General features: G+C 46.8%; 1 protein-coding gene across 1 annotated transcript in view; it reads left to right on the top strand.

Moving 5' to 3' along the window:
- Positions 1 to 20,555, top strand: part of TMC2 (transmembrane channel like 2) — a 62,223-nt gene extending 41,668 nt beyond the window's left edge. Inside the window, exons 13-19 of the mRNA XM_021689333.1 lie at positions 1,585 to 1,713; positions 4,081 to 4,148; positions 4,969 to 5,208; positions 12,922 to 13,047; positions 15,711 to 15,789; positions 16,622 to 16,736; positions 20,338 to 20,555. Of these exons, the coding sequence (XP_021545008.1) occupies positions 1,585 to 1,713; positions 4,081 to 4,148; positions 4,969 to 5,208; positions 12,922 to 13,047; positions 15,711 to 15,789; positions 16,622 to 16,736; positions 20,338 to 20,555 (975 nt within the window). The remainder of the gene's footprint in view (positions 1 to 1,584; positions 1,714 to 4,080; positions 4,149 to 4,968; positions 5,209 to 12,921; positions 13,048 to 15,710; positions 15,790 to 16,621; positions 16,737 to 20,337) is intronic.
- Positions 20,556 to 21,314: the final 759 nt, after the last annotated feature.

Below are 21,314 nucleotides of genomic sequence, written 5' to 3'. Positions count from 1 at the left end.
TTGAAGAATTCACAGGTAACACGGGGATCAGCTGCCTTCTCTTCCTCAACTCCATCTCCTGCACAGGGTTTTCTTTCATATGCCACCACACTGAGATGCAGAGTTTATTACTTCTTCATGAGTTCCCTGAAGAACCCAATCACATAGAGCACTAGAAAGCAGTGTTTTTAACTGAGGATGGTGAAGTACAATGAAGGAAGAGATTACATCACACAGTCCGTCAAACCCTGCCTATAAATCCACCAGCAGATATTTTCCTGTAGCAGAGTGTCCTTCTCCCAGGGTCTTGGGGGCCTTTTCTCCCCAGTTCCTCCATGGAGGGCTCAGACTCACCATTTCTGGTCTCCTCCAGTCCACATTCCCCCATACTCTTGAAATCCTCCTCTTCATTAATGTATAAAGCAAACCGGCTTCCCTAACTCCTGCATTTCTAAAGCCATCACAGGGTATAACAGAGAGAGAGTCTTCAAGTCAATAAAACCCACCCTCCTTAGAAGGCAAAAGAGAGTTCATTACCTACGTGGTTCCTTCGGAATATTCCGCAATAGGATTTCTCGTTTCCTATCTCACGCCCTTGAAAGGCGTCTCTCTTGCCCTCCTCCCTGAATGCCCATCACTGTTCCCAACACTAATTAAAGCTTGTCTCTTTCTAACTTGTCAGTAATGATGGGTTTGAGCTGTTACATCCTGCTCACCTGTATCCTCCACCACCTCCACCCCAGGTCCCAGAGCATAACCTTACACAGAAGTAGAGGCCTGATACATGTTGACTTGTCTGTTACTTAGGAGCATTAACTTGAATTCTTATTGAAGGATAATCCTGAAAACTCAACAGCCGTTCATCCAGCAAATATTCATTAATCATCCTGAAGGATACAAAAATGAATAAAGCAGACCCTGGGCCCTCTAGGCACTCCAAGGCTATTTGATAGATGTCTTAAAGGTTGTGACGATCCCTGGTAGATCTTTTCCATTTTTTTAAATTAATAAATTATATACACTCTATAAAGCAGAGAAAAACTTTGCTTTTGGCTCTTCCACTATGTGGCTCATGAAAAAACCTGCACTATTATCTCTGTATAACAAGCCAAAAATCCAATTAGCAGGAGATGAAGAATGCTGGCTCTTGTCCACAGGGACGATGGTCAGATTCAGTCTTAGCTAGGGGCAGCTACATTTCAGAGGAGGTGGAGGAAGCAAGGAGGGAGCCTTCAGATACCCTCTCTGTGCAATAGTGCTGATAACTACCCTACATTGGGCACTGCCAATGTGCCAGGCAATTTGCATGCATAATCACTAAGCTTCCCAATAACCCTGCAAGGTTGATATCATTATCAGCTTTGAGAGGCTCAGAGACTATTCCAAGAGCAATATGATTTGTAACTTGTAAGGCTGGGACCTAAAAATAAGCATTTTCCAAAGCCTGGGGTCCTTTTTCTGGCACCACCTCTCTGCCACCAAGAACCAGCAGGTCACAGAGAAGATTCGGGTGGGTGGGGAAGACTTTGCATGGCTGCAGTCAACTGGGAAAAGTGGACAAGGTTTGACCCTGACCATGACCTCTTCCTGTGCTCCCCCTTGCAGGAATTCATGAGGCTGACGGTGTCTGACATGCTGGTAACGTACATCACCATCCTGCTGGGGGACTTCCTGCGGGCTTGTTTTGTCCGGTTCATGAACTACTGCTGGTGCTGGGACCTGGAGGCTGGATTTGTAGGTCACGGTTTCATGAACATCCTGCAGAGGGGCGTCGCAACCATCCTATCTGATATAGTCAGATGCATTCCTGGGCATTCGTTTGGATAATTGATGTCACTCTGCTCTGCAAAGTAGTGAAGCATTTCCTCTATATTTCTTTTCAGTGTCCTATTTGCCTTCCTAGAAGAAAACTCCACTTTTTCCCCATGTAATTAACAATGTGACCTTCCTCTCTGGGAAATGGAGGCATTTGGCCTTGAGAAAGGTAGTTCACATGCTTCGGTGCTAAGCAGGTGGTAGTAGAGAAATGCCAAAGTGGCATCAACTTTCATTAGGGAAGGCAAAGAGCACCATCCTTTGGAGTCCACACTGAGCAAATGATAGGAAAGGTAACCAAAGTGGATAAGGCAAAATGGTAGTTCTTTTTTTTTTTTTTTAAGATTTTATTTATTTATTTGAGAGAGAGACCGCGAGAGCGAGCACAAATGGTGGGGGCAGGGAGCCTGACCTGTGGCTCAATCCCAGGACCCTGAGATCATGACCTGAGCCGAAGACAGACGCTTAACTGACTGAGCCACCCAGGTGCCCTGGAAATGGTAGTTCTTAATTTTTGAGATTGTAATGAAATCCTGGGGTGGGAGAGGGCAGATGTGGATGTGAATGTTTCAGAAAGTCTTGGAAGAAACCAAGAACACAGTAACCATTGGTGCTGTCTTCTGGATTATGCTTTGAGAAACCTCTTTGGACTTATTCCCTCCACCTGGGTCACTCTTCTCTCCAACCCCCACCCCCCGACCTGGGAAACTGCTCATTCTAAATGTGTGTCATTTCCTCTCTGTGGTGGCCCTCTGTGATATGGCAGAATGTCTGGCCTCATCTGTCCTGTGTGTGTCTCTTCCACAACATCTCACTCCCTGACCCTATTAGTCACTGTTGTTTGTGGGGCTGGGGGACACTTCCCCTTAACTGAGCTCCATATCTTGTTTACCTGTGTCTTCTTCATCGTGGCCTGCAGTAGGGTAGCTGATCTAGGTAATGGTACAGGTTTCTGTCATATTTTTTTTTCCTTTTAGTCACCAGCAACAATTTTACACGAGCCTACTCACTTCCTCCTCACAGTGAGGAAAATTTCACAATCTCATCTGAGAACAAGGGTGAATGAACCTCATGCTCAAAGAGGATGCCATCTTTAATAGGACAACAGGAAACTGCTAAGATGTCATTGCCCTCAAATTAATTTATAAGTTCAACAAGATCCCCAAATAATACTAAAGTTCATTCTAAAAATAAACATGTGGAAATAGCCAGAAAAAATTGTAAGACAGCAAAATGAAAGGGACTAGACCTACTGTTATATTAAAATATATTATGAAGCTATAATAATCAAAACCGGTACTAGGGAATAGCCAAAGTTATCAATGGAACAGAATAGAAAATCCAGAAATACAATGTATATGAAATAATCTATGTGGAAATTTAGTTTAAGATAAAGGCAGTCTTACGAACCATGAGAGACGATGGACTCTGAAAAACAAACTGAGGGTTCTAGAGGGGAGGGGGGTGGGAGGATGGGTTAGCCTGGTGATGGGTATTAAAGAGGGCACGTTCTGCATGGAGCACTGGGTGTTATGCACAAACAATGAATCATGGAACACTACATCTAAAACTAATGATGTAATGTAGGGGATTAACATAAGAATAAAAAAAAAAGATAAAGGCAGTCTTTCAACCCAGTGGGAAAGGAAGGATTATATAACAAAGGGTGGAGACAACTGGTTGACCACTGGGGGAGGGACTATATCTCTCACCCATTTCACCTAAATACACAAATTGTAGGTAAATCAAAGTTTTCATCACCGAAAAATGAATCAAAAAATGAAATCATAAATTTCTAAAAGAAAGCATATATAAAGTTACAATCTTGGGGTAAGGACAATTTTTCTAACCAGGACACAAAACCCAGCAGATGAGACGTTTTAAAAAATATTTTTAAATGTTAAATTTTAAATGCCCAAGACTTGGGGCACCTGAGTGGCTCACTGGTTGGGCGTCTGCCTTTGGCTCAGGTCATGGTCCCGGGGTTCTGGGATCGAGCCCCACATCGAGCCCCGCATCGGGCTCCCTGCTTGGCAGGGAGCCTGCTTCTCCCTCTCCCACTCCCCCTGCTTGTGTTCCCTCTCTCGCTGTGTCTCTCTCTGTCAAATAAACAAATAAAATCTTAAAAAAAACAAATAAATAAGAAACAGAACCCTGAAGCCAAGGTTTCTCTCGGGTCACTAGTGTAGGCTCTTTGGGCTAGAGTGGCCCTGGCTTAGCCAGTTGACTGGGAATGGGGCCTGGCCAATGCCTAACAACTTCCTTTCTCTTTGCCTCCCCCTGCAGCCCTCGTACGCTGAGTTTGATATTAGTGGAAATGTACTCGGTTTGATCTTCAACCAAGGAATGATCTGGTGAGCTATGCATTTTGTCTGGGGACCACCTCATTGGGGGAGTCAGAAAACTGGAATCCCAGGCTTGGCCTCCCAACTAGCTGGGGGAAGTGGCTGGACAAATCCTCAGGCCCCTCCGCACTGCCTCCTTTCAGATGACAAATAGAAGGCAGGACGAGATGAGAACCAGGACCATATCCGGCCCACCCATGTGCTACCATGGACAGAGAGGAAAGGAGAGGGACAGAGGAAGATAGAAGGGGAATGAGAAGGAGGAAGGAAAAAAGGAAGAAGTAGAGAGGGGAGGAAGGAGGAGGAAAAAGGGAGAGAGGGAGGAGAAGCAGAGGAGGAAAGGAAAGAGAGGAAGGAGGGAGAAAATAAGAAGGAGAGGAGGAGGAAAGGAGCCAAGGAGCTCCCTCCTCTGAGGCGGGGGTTAGAAGAAAAGGCTGCATAATATCAGCCAAAGACTTTTAAGAGGCTGAGGGCTCACTGCAAGCCAGTGTCCCATTCTCTTCATTTAAGAACTTCAGACACTTTTCTGAGCAGCACTGCTATTTTAGGGGGACCACGGAGAAAGAGACAGGAGGCCAAATAATTTGCCAAGTGCCTTGTGGTCAGAACCCAAGCTAGTGGTGCTTGGAGGTCTCCCTCTCCTGAGGAATGGGTGGCTATGGCTTGGCGATAAATGTCCTGATTAAATGGGAGACCCCTGCCCTTGGGACCTGCAGGGAAAGCATCGAGGCCTCATGCTCCTAACCCATCGATCCCATTTCCTCCTGTCATCCTTCCCTGGCCTCTCTTGCTGTGGGGCCAACCGGGTGTGCGGTTTCTACCCTTCCAGGATGGGCTCCTTCTATGCTCCAGGACTGGTAGGCATCAACGTGCTGCGCCTGCTGACCTCCATGTACTTCCAGTGCTGGGCAGTGATGAGCAGCAACGTCCCCCACGAACGTGTTTTCAAGGCCTCCCGATCCAACAACTTCTACATGGGCCTCCTGTTGCTGGTGCTCTTCCTCAGCCTCCTGCCAGTGGCCTACACCATCATGTCCCTCCCGCCCTCCTTCGACTGCGGGCCATTCAGGTGCACAGTCTCAGTTGCATGGGAGCAGCTCCTCTCCCAGAGCACTGGCTCAGAAGTCCTCTCCTAGCGTTACACCAGCCTGCAAAAGGCCATGGAGCTCTGGGCAAATCATCAGAGCCGTTCAGTGGCGTTTTCTGCAAGAATGGAAATGTTATATTGCTGCGGATCCAGTATGGTAGCCCCCAGCCATGTGTGGCTCTTGAGCACTTGAAATGAGGACCAAGAAACTGAATTTCTTTATTTCATTATAATTCACTTTAATGTAAATAACCACCCATGGCTGATGGCTACCATATTGGACAGCGCAGCTCTGACCTTTTAACATGTGGATAATCTACTGCCCTGGATTTCCTTACCATGGGATGAGTAACGGGGGTGGGGCAGGGGGGGATACTCTGCAGATAAAATAACCATACATTTATCAGTGCCATTCACATGGGAAGCAGCGACTGAGACTCTTGACTGGGTCCCCATGCTCTGCAGGGCATTTGTCAGCACTGTCGGTTCAGGGTATAAGTCAGACTAGTTTAGGAGACTGGGCATTGTATAAAGAACATATAAATAATGATGTAAGAAGGTATATTGAAAAATAATATGCATCTGCTGCTCTCTTTCCCAGTGTGAGACCCTCTGCAAACAAAGCCATCTCTCTACTCTATAAGAAGGAGTTCTGTGGTTCGAGCAGTTTGGAACATGCTGCCCCTTTTATCTGCCACCTTCCCACTTAGAAATGCTCAAGGCACACTCTTTAATAATGGATCGGAAGAATCGTGCAATAAGATAATGTGTGCAAGCCAGCGTTTCCATTCTTCTTGACCACAGACTCTTTCTTCATGTAACATGCGTCCAGGGCCGGGAGTGGGGTGAGGTTGGTGAGGCACCGACTCTGAGCTTGCATGATCCTACGAATGAGTACCTCCTTCCACGTTGTGCATCCTAGGGCCTCACCCAGCTCACTCTAGTCCCGGCTCTGTGCCTACTGTTGTGGATCAACACATGGGGAAATGCTGATCTGGTACTTTCCTGTTTAGAAGGGACTTACCTAGATAAAGCCCTGTGGTGGGTGCCCCCCAGCAAGTGCCGTGGTGCTTGGAGACGTTAGTGGAGTGCTCGTGGCAGAGTGAGATCTGGCTGCACAGGGGTTCAGATGGAAGGAACAGGGCGGTTGGGGGGGGGGGTGGCTAGATCTAGAGGAGAAGAATGTGCTGAGCTGTAGAAGGTGTGGGATGCCAGGCTGAAGGGAGAGCCACATGATAGAAATAGTAGAAGCCTCTCTTGACTTCTTCCTAAGCAAGGTTTGGAGGGCTGAGCTCTAGGTGCAAATGCCAGGGCCCCTTTGCTCAGGCTGCCTACCTGCCCCCAGACATGAGTGGGCCTGAGCCATGCCTGGCCCTTGCCATCTGCCCCACCCTTGCTTCATCTGCTACCCCGAGAGGCCCTGACAACCTACAGCCAGAGAGCAGGGAAAGGAACCTGAAAACGGAACTCAAAAGGAAACATGGCTGCCACCACTTTCCTATCACCCTTCTGATCAAAACTCACCAGCAGCTGTTCTCTCTCTTACTTGCTTCAGGTGTTTTCTCAAAGGTCACCTTCTCAATGAGACCTTCCCTGGAGAACCTAACTAAAATGTCACACACACACACACACACACACACACACACTTCTTATCATTGTTTCTGCTTATTGCATCTCCATATCAACGTCTAGAATGCCAGGCCTTTTGCTTATCTATCGTGTTTGTTGTCTGTCTCCTTCACCAGGACATAAGGTCCATGAGGGTGTGATTTTTGCTTCCTTTCTCACTGCTTTATACCCAGTGTCTAGAAGAGACCACTTGGTTTATGGTCAGTGCTCAAACTAGACCCTTCACATCACAAAAATTCACTTTTACAGGGAGGGACTTAGGGTTTCAACCAGATCCAGACAGACATCAATGGATGAGACGGGCAACATTGCGTAACAGAGTTTTCGTAACTAAAGTTTCACTGAGGCACAGCCACACCCATTTGCTTACATATAATCTTTGGTTGCTTTCTCACTACAACAGCACAATGGAGTCGTTCCAACAGAGACCATCTGATTCCCAAAGCCCAAAATCTTTATTATTAGCTCTTTCCAGAAAAAAATTCTCAACCCCCTGACTCAGAGCATAGACTCTAGAGTCTTCTATCTCAGGCCTTTGCCAGCTGGGTCATCTCGAGAAGTTACTTAACTCCCTACACAAGTTAATTGCCTATAACATGGAAATAATTGTAGTGCCTCCGTCATAGTGTTGTTATGAGGATTTAGTGTATTAGTTGCAAAGTACTTAAAGGAGAGTGCTAATTTCCATGGTAAGGCATATATATGAGTTTGTGAAGCCTGAGCCCTGCCCAAGCTGGGGGTAGCTAGTACTCATAACAAGGCTATGAGGTGGGAAGCATTATCTACATCAGGGCTCAGCTACCTTTTTCTGGCAAGAGCCCAATGGTAAATATTTTTGGCTTTGGGAATCAGGAGAAAAAAGTCAAGAATATTTTGTAAATACTTATATAATTAGAGAAACAAATGGCCACAAAGTTTTTATTATTTTTTTTTAAGATTTTATTTATTTATTTATTTATTTATTTATTTATTTATTTGACAGAGAGAGATACAGCGAGAGAGGGAACACAAGCAGGGGGAGTGGGAGAGGGAGAAGCAGGCTTCCCGCAGAGCAGGGAGCCCGATGTGGGGCTCGATCCCAGGACTCCGGGATCATGACCTGAGCCGAAGGCAGACGCTTAACGACTGAGCCACCCAGGCACCCCCAAAGTTTTTATTATTGACAAAATTCAAGATATGATAATAATAGAGTATAGGGCGCCTGGGTGGCTCAGTTGGTTAAGCGACTGCCTTTGGCTCAGGTCATGATCCTGGAGTCCCGGGATCGAGTCCCGCATCGGGCTCCCTGCTCGGCGGGGAGTCTGCTTCTCCCTCTGACCCTCCTCCCTCTCATGCTCTCGGTCTCTCATTCTCTCTGTCTCAAATAAATAAATAAAATCTTTAAAAAAATAAATAAATAAATAAATAATAGAGTACAATTTTTTGTAATATAGGTCTACCAATGAAAAGAATTCTTGGGGGAAAGGCGGTGATAATATCTCACATAACAGGGGCTCAAAGTTACTGTTTCCTGTCATCAAACATCAGTTTTACTGCTCAGAATGCCACCTTTGCTGCCTGGGTCCATCATTGTACCAGACATGACAACACATCTCCTACCCTGGAAGAAAAATTCCCATGAAACTTTACTACTGCTAAGTCATTGAACTGCTGTGCAGTAGAGCAAGTCAGAATCCTCAGCTTCCATTTCTGACAAAATGTACAGATCAGAAAATGATTAAGTTGTGAGAGCTAATGAAATTCACCATTGACACTATTGACTGCAATTGCACGCGATAGGTTCAAATTTCTTCTGCAAATTACCCACTGATGAATAAGATAGTGAATTACCATCGTCTGTCCACACCTAAAATTTCACAAGCTTTGTAAATTTGTCGAGCTAAGCCTTCTTCTGCCCTCTGTACATTTTGACCATTGTCAACTGTAGCATATCATAGCAGAGCCACTTCACTTCAGTTGTACCGAATTCCATTCCATTCAGTTGTGCTGAATTAATGTATTCTCAACCTCTTTGAGAAAATTTCACCCCTATTTGTTCCACATAGTATATTCATAGTAATCAGTTCTTCAGTCCCTTCAAACTTGGCATTAACTCCCCAAATAAACAACGGAGCAGCATCAGTAACATCTACTGACTCATCAAGAGCCAAGGAAAACCACTTGACATCATTTGCCTCCCTTCGAATACAGCGTTGTTCTCAATGTCCTCAACTCTTCAAGCAGCTACTTTTGCTGGGAATTCTCCAAGTCTTAAGCAAGTTTATTTTCTCCGGATACATTTCTTCAGCTCCTGCAATCAAACACAATTTAATTACTTCACCACTGGTCAGTGAGAAACATCATTTTGGAAAGTGGAGGAAAGGGGAGTCCTTGCTATATAGAGAACAGAAAGCTTAGCTGAATGATGTCCTACAGGTGTATGAAAATCTGAATCTGTAAATAATGAACTTGGATGTTTGGCTAAGGAGATTTCTAAGCAAAGTATTGAAGGTGCAACCTGGTTTCTTCCTGCTGCTTATACTAAAATGTTAGAGGAAAGAGACAAATTGAGAAAAGAACTGATAAGCCAAGAGGGACTAGATCTTGATGATTTGGGAAATTCTCAGCCTGTCCAGGTTGCAAAAGACACTCAAAACAGATTCACTGTCAGGAAAGCATGTTCTAAAGAAAAAACCAAGGGGCAGGCTGGGCAACTTTTTGCTAGTGCCTCTGAAGGATCAAAAAAACCTGCATATTCATTCACACAGAGGATTTTCTTAAGCTTGTGACTGTGATCTTCTCAACCATCTCAGCAGAAGGCAAACATAGAGATAGAATTATGCAGCAAAGATCTGCGAGGGACCCTCTTGTCCAATGGACTGAATTCCCATGACATACATGGAAGACCCACCAGGTATTTAAGAATGTCATATGGGCAGTAACACTGCCAACTTTTACTGTAATGGCTGACCCACCATTGTATTTTGGGAGTAAATAACTTGTTTTCTAGTCTCATGAGTCCACAGAGAGAGAAGAATTTTGCCCCAAGATGGATCATACCCAGAGTCTCATCTATACGTGATTTAGTTAGTGAAATTTGGGACTTTTGTGCTGATGATATTTAGATGCGATTTTGGACTGTGGGTTGATGCTCTAATGGGTTGCAACTTTGGGGGATGTAGGGATGGCGGTGAATGTATTTTGCAGGTGGGATGAATGTGAATCTTCAAGGACCAGAGAGCATGTGGTGATGGGCTGAATAATGGCTCTTGAAGATATTTGCATCCTAATCCCTGGAACCTGTGGACGTTATTTTATACAGCAAAAGGGCCTTTGCCAATGTGATTAAGTTAAGGATCTTGAGACGGAGAGATTATCCTCAATTATCCAGGTGAGCCCTAAATCACAAGTGTCCTTATAAGAGGAAGGCACAGGGAGATTTGACTGCAGGAAAACAGAAAGTGATGTGACCATGGAAGGAGAGAGAGATTTGAAGATTCTAGCTACCAGCTTTGAAGATGGAGGAAGGGGCCATGAGCCAAGGAATGCCAGGAATAAATCTCTAGATGCTGAAAAAAAGGAAGGAAACAGATTCTCCCCTAGAACCTCCCTCTGAAGGGAGTGCAGCCCTACCAACACCTTGGCGTCAGCCCAGTGAAACACGTCAGACTATAAGAGAACAAATTTGTGTTGTTTGAACTCACCTGTGTGGCAATTTGTTATAACACCCACTGGAAACTAATACGTCATCTAATACATCATGATTCAAGGACAAAATAACCCACACTTAACTGTGACTTAAAAGCATAACATGTGAAATTCACTTTTCTTGTTTTTACATGACAAGTTGGCACTGATAAGAATAAAAAAGGAATTAATGGAATGTCATAATATGGTGATAAGCGTGGCACTTAAAAGCGCTAAGCACTGAGATGGCCACTGAGATGGTCTCTGGCACAATTATTTCTTGTTAACCCCTAGAGCACAAAAGCAACCACAGACCATATATAAATAAATAGGCATTGCTGTGTTCCAACAATATTTTACTTAGTGACACTAAAGTTTGAATTTCCTACTTCAATTTTTTTTTTTAAAGATTTTATTTATTTATCTGACAGAGAGAGAAACAGCGAGAGAGGGAACACAAGCAGGGGGAGTGGGAGAGGGAGAAGCAGGCTTCCCGCAGAGCAGGGAGCCCAATGCGGGGCTCGATCCCAGGACCCTGGGATCATGACCTGAGCCGAAGGCAGACGCTTAACGACTGAGCCACCCAGGTGCCCCTCCTACTTCAATTTTTATATATCTCAAAATATTCTTCTTTTTTTCCCCCAACCATTGAAATACATAAAAACCATTCTTCATTTTCAGGCCACAGGAAAACAAGTCTCAAGCCAAATCTGGCCCATGAGCCATTATTTGCCAATCCTTGATCAATTCTTTTTTTTTTAAGATTTTATTTATTTGACAGAGAGACACAGCGAGAGAGGGAACACAAGCAGAGGGAGTGGGAGAGGGAGAAGCAGGCTTCCCGCTGAGCAGGGAGCCCAATGCGGGGCTCGATCCCAGGACCCTGGGATCATGACCTGAGCCGAAGGCAGACGCTTAACGACTGAGCCACCCAGGCGCCCCTCCTTGATCAATTCTTTACAGAAGAGAAAAATGAAGGTTCTGGCTGCCACATTTTGGAGGGCACTTATCATTTGATGGCCCCATACACAATGTTTTATATAAATTTATATCTCCGCCCTCTCAACAATCCTCTGAGGCAAATACAATTATTATCCTTATAATACCATATTATACTATATAATTATTATACTATATTATACAGATGAGGAAACTGGGACAGAGAAATTTTCAGTATCTTGGCCAAAGATATCAAACCTCTGCAACAAACCTCTGCAACACTGTCCAATAGAATTTTCTCTGTGATGAAAAAAATTCCGTATCTACTCTTCGAAAATAGTAGCTACTAGTCCCATGACTATTGAGCTCTTGAAATGTGAGACTAAAAAAACTGAATTTTTGGGCGCCTGGGTGGCTCAGTTGGTTAAGCGACTGCCTTCGGCTCAGGTCATGATCCTGGAGTCCCTGGATCGAGTCCCGCATCGGGCTCCCTGCTCGGCAGGGAGTCTGCTTCTCCCTCTGACCCTCCCCCCTCTCATGTACTCGCTCTCTCTCATTCTCTCTCTTTCAAATAAATAAATAAAATCTTTTAAAAAAATAAAATAAAATAAAATAATTTAAAAAACTGAATTTTTAATTTTACTTAATTTTTTAAATCAATTTTTTAAATTTTTAATAGCTACACTGGACAATACAGCTCTAATGAGGAGAGCGAGGGAACGGATAGAAACAGGCAGAAAGAAAATAAGTAAATTATCCAGGGTGTCCCACAGCTAATAGATGAAGAAGCAAGGATTTGAACCAGGAATTTCAAGCCCTAAAGTCCATTTCTTGGCCCTGAAACCACTAACCAAAGCCTGCAGGGGACCATAGTCTCTGGGCAGGCATTTGTGGAAGTCAGTTTGCATAATGGTTCTTGGGTATTTGAAGAAAATCAAAATTGCCCTTGCGACCTGTCCAGGAGCCTGTCCTAGGTGATCCAATCTCCTGAAACTATCATCTGAAGACGAATTATAGGTATTTCTGAGTGGCCCCATGAGGTTGTCTCCCACATAAGCCTCTGGAGAACTCTTTCCTTCTCCGGGGGCCCAGAGGGAGCTCCATGTTGATCTTACAACCACCGGGCAGGCAATTTTCTCCCAGGAGAGTAGAGGAGAAAATCCATTTTCATCTTGCTGAGGAAGGTGTCACACCCAGGAGACCAACGTAGGCTGAGAAGTTCTGAGGTACCAAGGACATAACGCTGGCCAATCCCGGGGGGGCTGACTAGCTATAAGACAGAGCCAAATGGCAGCCCCTCATGGGGCATGTTTTAAGTGCAGTTCCTTTGGAGCAGAGCTTTGGTTCTTCCAGGAAAGCAGTGGTGAGTGGCAGCTTGGGGCCCACGGGGACATGGGCACAGCTGCTCATGCCACACGAGCTTCGTATTGTGAGCTGTCATGTGTTCTCTCCTCTTCACAGTGGGAAAAACCGAATGTATGACGTCATCCAAGAGACGATTGAAAACGATTTTCCAACCTTCCTGGGCAAGATCTTTGCTTTCCTCGCCAACCCTGGCCTGATCATCCCAGCTATCCTGCTGATGTTGTAAGTTAGCGAGGGCCCGCGGCTCTGCCTCCTGGCAACCTTCCCTTCATTGGGGAAGGAGGGAGGGAAGTGCGATGGGGAAGAGGACAGCAAAGTCATTACCACTGGGATGACTTTAATCCTGCTGAGGAACTCTGGGAAACAGTGGGTCTCAGAGTTATCCTGCTCAAGGGTGAGGGCTGGGGCATCTGTAGACCAGCGTCCATCAGTCACTGGTGGGTGGGACTGGGAAACCTAAAAGGGAAGAGGGGTGGGTTAGTTCCCCGGCAATCTGGGTCAGCTGCATTCCTGCAGGGGATGGAAGGGAAGTTCCAGGCACACAGGTGAAGGGAGCACACCGAAAGACAGCGTCCGAGGAATAGGGATGGGCGCTGCCATTATCTGCTGCACTCTCCTACAGGCTCACTAGAAATATCAAAGACCTGTGCACTCTGGGTCTCTGAGAAAGCAGAGGGACTGATTCAGCCTGTCCCTGGGTGCGTTGGAGCATTTGGTTCTTTCCCCACTCTCCCTCTCACCAAAGACGAGAAACCCCTAAGGATGGTGGGTGGGTTGGATGATCTCTGTGTCCCCAACACCAGCCCAGGCCTAGGGCAGGGGAGGCAAATAACACACGTTCAAGGAAGGAACAAAGGGAAGAAAGAAAAGAAAAAGGTGGGAAGTGAGACTCCTGAATTTGAATTACATCGAAAAGGTACTATTGAAAATATTAGGGGTTTTTTCTTTATAAAAACCTGTTTTGGCATGCTTTTTTTTAATTGTGAAATATTCCTAACATACAGGAAAGTACAGACAACCGTGAACAGGATCACAAGAGTCAACAGATGTTACTAATTTGCATTATTTGCTTCAGATCTGTCTCTTTACCAGAAATAAAATGTTACAGATACACTTCAAGCCCGCTCCCAATCCTGCTCTCTTCCTCCCTCTCCAAGCGTTTCCACCCATAGTTGGGTGTTTTCATCACACCCCGGCTATCCTTTTCTGGGCTTTAAATTTTTTCAGGAATGGTTCACTTTCTTCACTCAACATTATGTTTGGGAAATGTATCCATGTGGATACACCAGCGCACACTTTAATGGCTCTACTCTGCAGTGTGATTAAATCACAGTTTCTTGGTCCCTCTGCCGAGAGGTGGTTAGGTTGTTTCCACTTTTTGGCTATTGCAAATGTGGTCCTTGTGCAAATGTGTGAGGACTTCTCTCGGACAGACCTGGGAAGTGGAAGTGCAGGGTCATAGGTATGTGTTTCTCCAATCCTTCTAGAGAGTGCTGACTTGCTCCCCCAAATAGGTGTATCTCCTTACACCCTTGACTGGAACATCTTCTGCTCCTAGTCCTGGCCTGAGAAAGGACTGGCATGATAGTGACAAACCTGGACTACCCCTTGACTGTCTGAGGAAATTCTGGAACCCAGACCAGACCCTTGCAGGTGGCAAAGGGAAATGCTAAATTTGGGAACGGAGGGACAAAGCCACCCATGAGCATTTCCTCCTCTCTGACCTCCAAGTCCTCCCTGATAAATGGGTGGTTAATTAGGAGAGAAGGTAAGGCCTGGCCTTCGGAGTAGGAGCCTTGCAAAACAGATCCTGCTGCCTCCACCCATCCTCCCTGACTCCACCTGAGTCTCTGTTGCTGGGGGCTCACATGACAGCCTCTGACCCACACTCTGCCCCAAAGACAATGGGATTCCTCCTCTCTGGCTGGAGAGAGCTCGTGGACTCATTGAAGTGGCTCTGGGGGGGCCCCGCCTTGAAAGGAAGGCTTAGAAGACCCAAGCTGGAGCAGCTAAGACTTGAAATCCAGGGAGAAAAGTGACAAAGAAGGATGAACCTCAAAAGCTCCCAAGTAATAGGCCAGCGAAGCACCCAATCCAGGTGGCACCTTGGCTTTTGTGGCCCCTCCCCTCTCAGGAGGTGCACCCTGGTCATAGCCCCCAACCTTAGTTCCTGTGAAAGGGAAGCCTCCAAGGACACCCAGTGGGAGCTGGACTCTGAAAACCAGCCTAGGGCCAGACATCCCCATCAATGCTCCCTAAGCAGGGACCTCTGGGCCTTCTGCACTTGTGCTTCTAGGCAAACTTGGGGCAGGCACCTAGCACCCAGACCCTCCTCTCTTAGCCCTTGATGACTGGGGAAGGAGCTTCGGCTTTAAATGTGGACTCCAACAAGTACTGAAAAATGGGGTGACCTTGGACAAAGTACTTACCCTCTCTGAGTTCTAGGATACTGATTTGGAAAGATGGGAGACATCCTTTCTACTTCACGGGGTGAAAACCACTGAGATATGGAGTGGGATGCACACGACACAGCCTGACCCAGGGCAGCTCCCCAGGAAGCATAAGCAGCTTCTTCTGCTTTCAAGAACCCCTGACACTCCCCCACCTCTTCAGACTTCCAAGAAGGATGATTCCTTTAGCCAACCTTTACTGAGCACTCCGAGAGCTAAAAAGGTGTATGTCATTTCCACATTTAATAAAATAGAAAGCAGGGTGTCCAGAACCTTCTCTACATTAAGTGGGGAACTTAGAATCGTAGGATATCTCTCCACCCTGCCCAGAGGCAACCTACTCCAGGAAGCCTGCCTTGATTCCTCCAGAAGGGGTCCAGCTCTTGTCATTTTCCAAGACTGCAGTATCACAGGAGGGTCACTTTTCTCTTGCAGCCTGGCCATCTACTACCTGAACTCAGTTTCCAAAAGCCTTTCCCGAGCTAATGCCCAGCTGAGAAAGAAAATCCAAGCGGTGAGTCTGTCGGGAGTTTTCATTCGAAAAGATGTCATGGTTTTGGTTTTTGCTAATTTGCTCTGTGAGCCCAGTTGTATCCTCTAAATGGCTTCCTTCTAAACCAGATCCAAAACTATCTGTATCTGTAGGAAGCCTTGTAAGATTGAACAACATGCATTTATATTTTGAGGATATTCGGGGGGCACACAATAATGATGGCTTAAATTTGGAGAGGTTGCTAAAGAACAGGAGAAATTCAATGGACTCAAGCAATGTTCATACATAGTAAAACCAGTACCCCCAATAATACCTACAGATTAAAACTAATACTATAAATACTAGAGAAAATATTGTCAGAATGACATAGTGCTTGTCCCCACAGCCTAACGGGTCTCTTAAGCCCCCGGCCACACACAGGCAGCTTCTCTCCACACCAGCTGAGTTCTGACTGCTCTCTTCCACTCTCCCAGCGTCCACCCCCCTCCTACAAGCGGTGAAGGGCAGACCCCACCCCACTCTAAGCCCTGTCCTCCTTGCTCCTCACTGCCTCTTCTGGAACTAATCCATCTGCCTCGCAGCCAGCTCCCCCTCGGCATCTCCCTCTATTAATCTCACCGTCCTCCTGCCCACATACAGAGAACCTTGAAATGCAGGATTGGCAGGGTTTCTGTGCTCCCCTGGCCAGATGTTCCTTCAAATGCTGTGCAAAGCTGAGTCTTGGGATGCCCTCTCCAGGGAATGGTAGTTACCAAGAACCGAAGACAGAGTCCTTGTTCCCTAGATCTCACCATCCTGGGCTCTGAGCCTCAACCACTCATTTCCCTGAGAAGGGTTCATTCTTTTTCTGCAGCTCCGCGAAGTTGAGAAGAGCCACAAATCTGTCAAAGGCAGAAGCACAGCACAGTCAGAGGACACAGCTAAAGACGCTTCCCAAAATGCCACCCAGCTTCAACTCATCGAAGAAGGTAAATTCTATTTCATGAAGATTCCTTTTTTTTTTTTTTAAGATTTTCTTTATTTATTTGACAGAGAGAGACACAGCGAGAGAGAGAGCACAAGCAGGGGGAGTGGGAGAGGGAGAAGCAGGCTTCCCGTGGAGCAGGGAGCCCGATGCAGGGCTCGATGCGGGGCTCGATGCGGGGCTCGATCCCAGGACCCCGGGATCATGACCTGAGCCGAAGGCAGACGCTTAACTACTGAGCCACCCAGGCGCCCCTCATGACGATTCCTTCTTTACAGGGCCACATGGAAGGGTGTAAAGAGCATCTGCTGAGCAATCAGATGGAGCTGGGATGAAGTCAGAATTCTGACAATTAGCTGTGCGAAGTCGGGCACGTTAAGCTAAGACTCGATCATAGATCCTACCTCATGGGGTAGGGAGAATGAGATAGGATTCAGCAAGAGGCGAGCTTCACAGAGTCCTGGCACACAGAGAGAGAACCTGTGACTACGAGCTGGGGCGTCTGTGACATGCAGAAGCATCTCCACTTCTCCTGCGGGGCTGTCTCCCTCACCTCTACCCACCAAGTCTCTCGCTGCGTTTTCTACTGTGACTCTTGACATTCGCCACAAGTGAGCCTTCTTTTCTGAAGTGATTTCATCTTCTTCACTTTCTCTCCTGAGTCTGACAGTCCCCCTCTGATATCCTCTTTCCATCTGGCTATTTTACCCAATGGAGGAGCACTGCTGGTGTCCCACCCAGATGCCTCTAAGATGCCCTGAGGGTTGGCTGACGGGGGTCACAGCCACCTGGGGATGGAGGAGATATTTGCTCTCTGTGTTGTTTTGAATGTTTTCTTTAGGAGGAGGAACAGATTTGAATCCGGCAGCCAGCCGCTGCTCCTACTGGAACCAGTTTGCATTCTCTTAAAAAAGAGAAACACTGGGGGCGCCTGGGTGGCTCAGTCATTAAGCATCTGCCTTCAGCTCAGGTCATTGTCCCAGGGTCCTGGGATCGAGTCCTGCTTCGGGCTCCCTGCTCAGTGGGTAGCCTGCTTCTCCCTCTCCCTCTGCCTCTCTCCCTGCTCATGCTTTCTCTCTCTCTCTCTCTCTGTATCTCTGTGTCTCAAATGAATAAATAAAAAAAAAATCTTTAAAAATAAATAAATAAATAAATACAAAGGAGATGATGGGGCATCTGGGTGGTTCAGTTCTTAAGCATCTGCCTTCTGCTCAGGTCCTGATCCCGGGGTCCTGGGATCGAGCCCCACATCAGGCTCCCTGCTCCGGGGGAAGCCTGCTGCTCCCTCTCCCACTCCCCCTGCTTGCGTTCCCTCTCTCGCTGTGTCTCTGTCAAATAAATAAAATCTTCAAAAAAGAGAGAGAGAGGGAAACACTGGAATATGTAGAATAAAGGATGAGAAATGGCCACATGTATTCCAAAGAAAGTGTCACAGGGCTTCAACGGGGAGTGGTCACAGACTATCTCCACCTTGAGAGAGGAAAGTTCAAATCAAAAGAGACCCCATGTCCCAAAGCTTGTTCCTATTGTAAAATTAAACCGAATCAGCATGCTGTGATTTTGGCCTCTGATGCCGGAAGTGAACAAGACGCACAAGACGCGGCTGACTGTTCAGGAGTTAGAATTTTTAGTGCAGAAATTGTATTATTTATTCGATGACTTTATGACATCGAGGCAGGACCACAAAAAACAGAAACGAAGAATTTAACCTGCAAGATGAACGTCCCCTGTTGGGTTATTTTTCATTCTTGAGGTCCAACAGTGACAGAAGTGCCTATGGAAGCAGGTCAGGAAGAACAAGGGACACCGTGTGCATCCCTGGCAAACACTGTGTTGGTATTGGAATACTTGTCAGTATCAGTATTGATATTGGAATAGTAACGAATTACTACTGAATAGTTAGTAGCAAGTAAACAAATGGATGTTGCAGAAAGAGGACAAGAAGGCTGTGTCACAATAGAACCTGTCCCTAGCGAGTCTCCCAAAATATATGGAAGACATTTTGAAGCTACAGACATTCTTACTGGTCAGATCGGCTGGCAGTCCGTTGATGCCCTCCAAGAGTGGGTGAGGGCTGAAATGCAGAAGAGTAACTGGCTGGCAGCTTGTCATGACACTGAAGAAAATATCTGAAATCACCTAATTGTCCCACGTGGGGCAGGAAATGGAGTACATGCAATGTTATGTTGTAGTATCACCAACAAAAATGAGAAAATGGAATGGACATATTTGGACAGTGGTGGACTTGTGTATGGAAGGAAGACAATAGGTGTACAAAATGTTTTCCATGAGAAACCAAGGAACTTACACTGGTTTGACAGTGGTTGGCTCACGTCCCCACAGTCCCAATGTGCCTGTCCCCTGGGCACTCCTTCCCTGCCTTGCTCTACTGGGCTGCTACTTTAAAGTTTGCCCTTTCCAAATGTGAGTTTTTAGTACAGATCCAAAGCTCTTTCGATTTTGTACTGCTTACTTTTTTGTACTGCAGTGTTTGCTTTTTAAAAAATTCGTGGGATCTGAACACATCAGTGGGAGTAGGCTGTGGGGGAGAGCCTAGGAAGATGGCCGCCGGTGGCCTCCATGGCTGCCCTCACTTAGCTTCTCTTCTCCAAGTAGTCGCTAGAATGATACCAGTTACTGTAACAAACAGGCCCAAACAAATGACTCAAACACAAGAAAAGTTTACTTCTCCCTCAACGTAAAGTCTAAACAGTGTTTCCACTTGACAGCCACTTTCTTCCCAAGTGACATTGCCACAAGGTCGCTGGCTCCTTCCACCCGGTGACCCCGTCTGCCCCAGACAGGTGCAAGGGGAGGAGCCTAGAGGAAGTGGGGCACGTCAAAGCCCGGACTTCAGTCATAGGCCACATTCACCCACCAGGGAAACCCAGTCCTTTTCTGTGTCCCAGGAACTGGGGTTGGTGAAGAGCAAGCAGTAATCACCCTGAGGTCAGTTAGGGGAAGGGAAGGAGACAAATAAACAAAAGCGCTGGAAGTTGGATATGATTCCATGCAGGTTACACAGCCCCTTCCAGCATCCTAGGTGACCCTGGCAGCAGCATATGCCACCTGGGAGCATCATATGCCACCTGAGAGACTGTTACTGTTGTCCCAGCTTTATACTCCAGAAAACCGAGGCTCAGAGAGTCCAGTTTAAGGCCAGAGTTCAAAACCTAGCTCTCCAGGGCGCCTGGGTGGCTCAGTCGGTTAAGCGTCTGCCTTCAGTTCAGGTCACGATCCCAGGGTCCTGGGATCGAGTCCCACATGGGGCTCCCTGCTCAGCGGGGAGCCTGCTTCTCCCTCTCTCTCTGCCTGCCGCTCTGCCTACTTGTGTTCTCCCTCTCTGTCAAATAAATAAATAAAATCTTAAAAAAAAAAACCTAGCTCTCCAGCCATCAGACCCTATTACCTCCAGCAGATCTGTTTATGCCAAGGCCAAGCCAATGTGCCCCGAGACACCCGAGCACCGTCTGAACATTCCCACCTCGCCAAATGGGACTGAAATCCACACACAGAGCAGGGCAGCTCCAGAGGGCTCCCGTTGATACCAGGAAACTGAAGCCAATTCCCCCACATCCTCATTCTTGTCTCGGTTCCTTTTCCAGGGACCACACCTCACCCTGCCAGCCAAAACCAGACCCCAGACAAGAAGGCTCAGGATCCTGGGACCTCCACTTCTGCCAGCGGGACCACACTGCCTGCCTCCCGGCACATCTCTGGAGCTCGGCCTCCTGGTGTCAGACCAGATTCTGGCCCAGCTCGGCCTCAGACTCATCCTTGGAGGTCAGCCTCTGGAAAGAGTGCTCAGAGACCTCCCCAGTGACCCCTGGGACTCACGCAAGCACCATCCTGGGGCTGGTCCTTCGGCCCCACCAGCTCACACACCCAAAACGATAATATTCTCTCTTCCTCTCTCTCCTCACACACACGCATGTTCTCTCTCCTCTCATTGAAAGTGGGAATTTCGATTACTTAGTCTCAGGCACTTGTTGGCTATCACTAGGGGAGGACAATGGTTTTGTCCACTCTTTAGGGGAGCTGAGTCTCCTCACTCCCCATAAACTGCCCTTTCCAGTATCTTGGTTCAGGTAGCTCTGGACCTTGCACTCGCCGTGGTTCCCTCAGCTCCAGACTTTGGGATGAGGCAGCAGGGCCACGACCACCACCGTAGACTTTTTTCATGGCCCCCATGTTGGGGCACTGGTTTCTGCTAACCTGACTAACTGGGAGGAGGATGCAGAGCGGCCCACATTCCCAACCATCACCTCTACCCAAAGGAGATGAGGTGGTTTAAATAAAAGGTACAAGAAGCCACTGAAAATAAAGGTAGTGAACCAAAGTCCAGCCACGGTGAGTAGGAAGATGATTATCCCCCAGACCCCAGCCTGGGGGGGAACTGAGGCCATTAAGCAGCAAAAATGCACTGGAGCCTTCTAGCAGCAAGGCAAGGAGCACGGGTTTCTTCTAATTGAAGACAACTTAGATCGCTCAGGGCAGAAAAATCCTTCTCAAGCACCAAACTTGAAAAAGGAATTTGATAGTCTGCTTATTGTGGAAGGAATGTTGAAGATGGTTTCTCTGA

The sequence above is a fragment of the Neomonachus schauinslandi genome, chromosome 10 (genome assembly GCF_002201575.2).
Source record: "Neomonachus schauinslandi chromosome 10, ASM220157v2, whole genome shotgun sequence".
NCBI lineage: Eukaryota > Metazoa > Chordata > Mammalia > Carnivora > Phocidae > Neomonachus > Neomonachus schauinslandi.
This window is presented reverse-complemented; position numbering and strand designations above follow the sequence as displayed.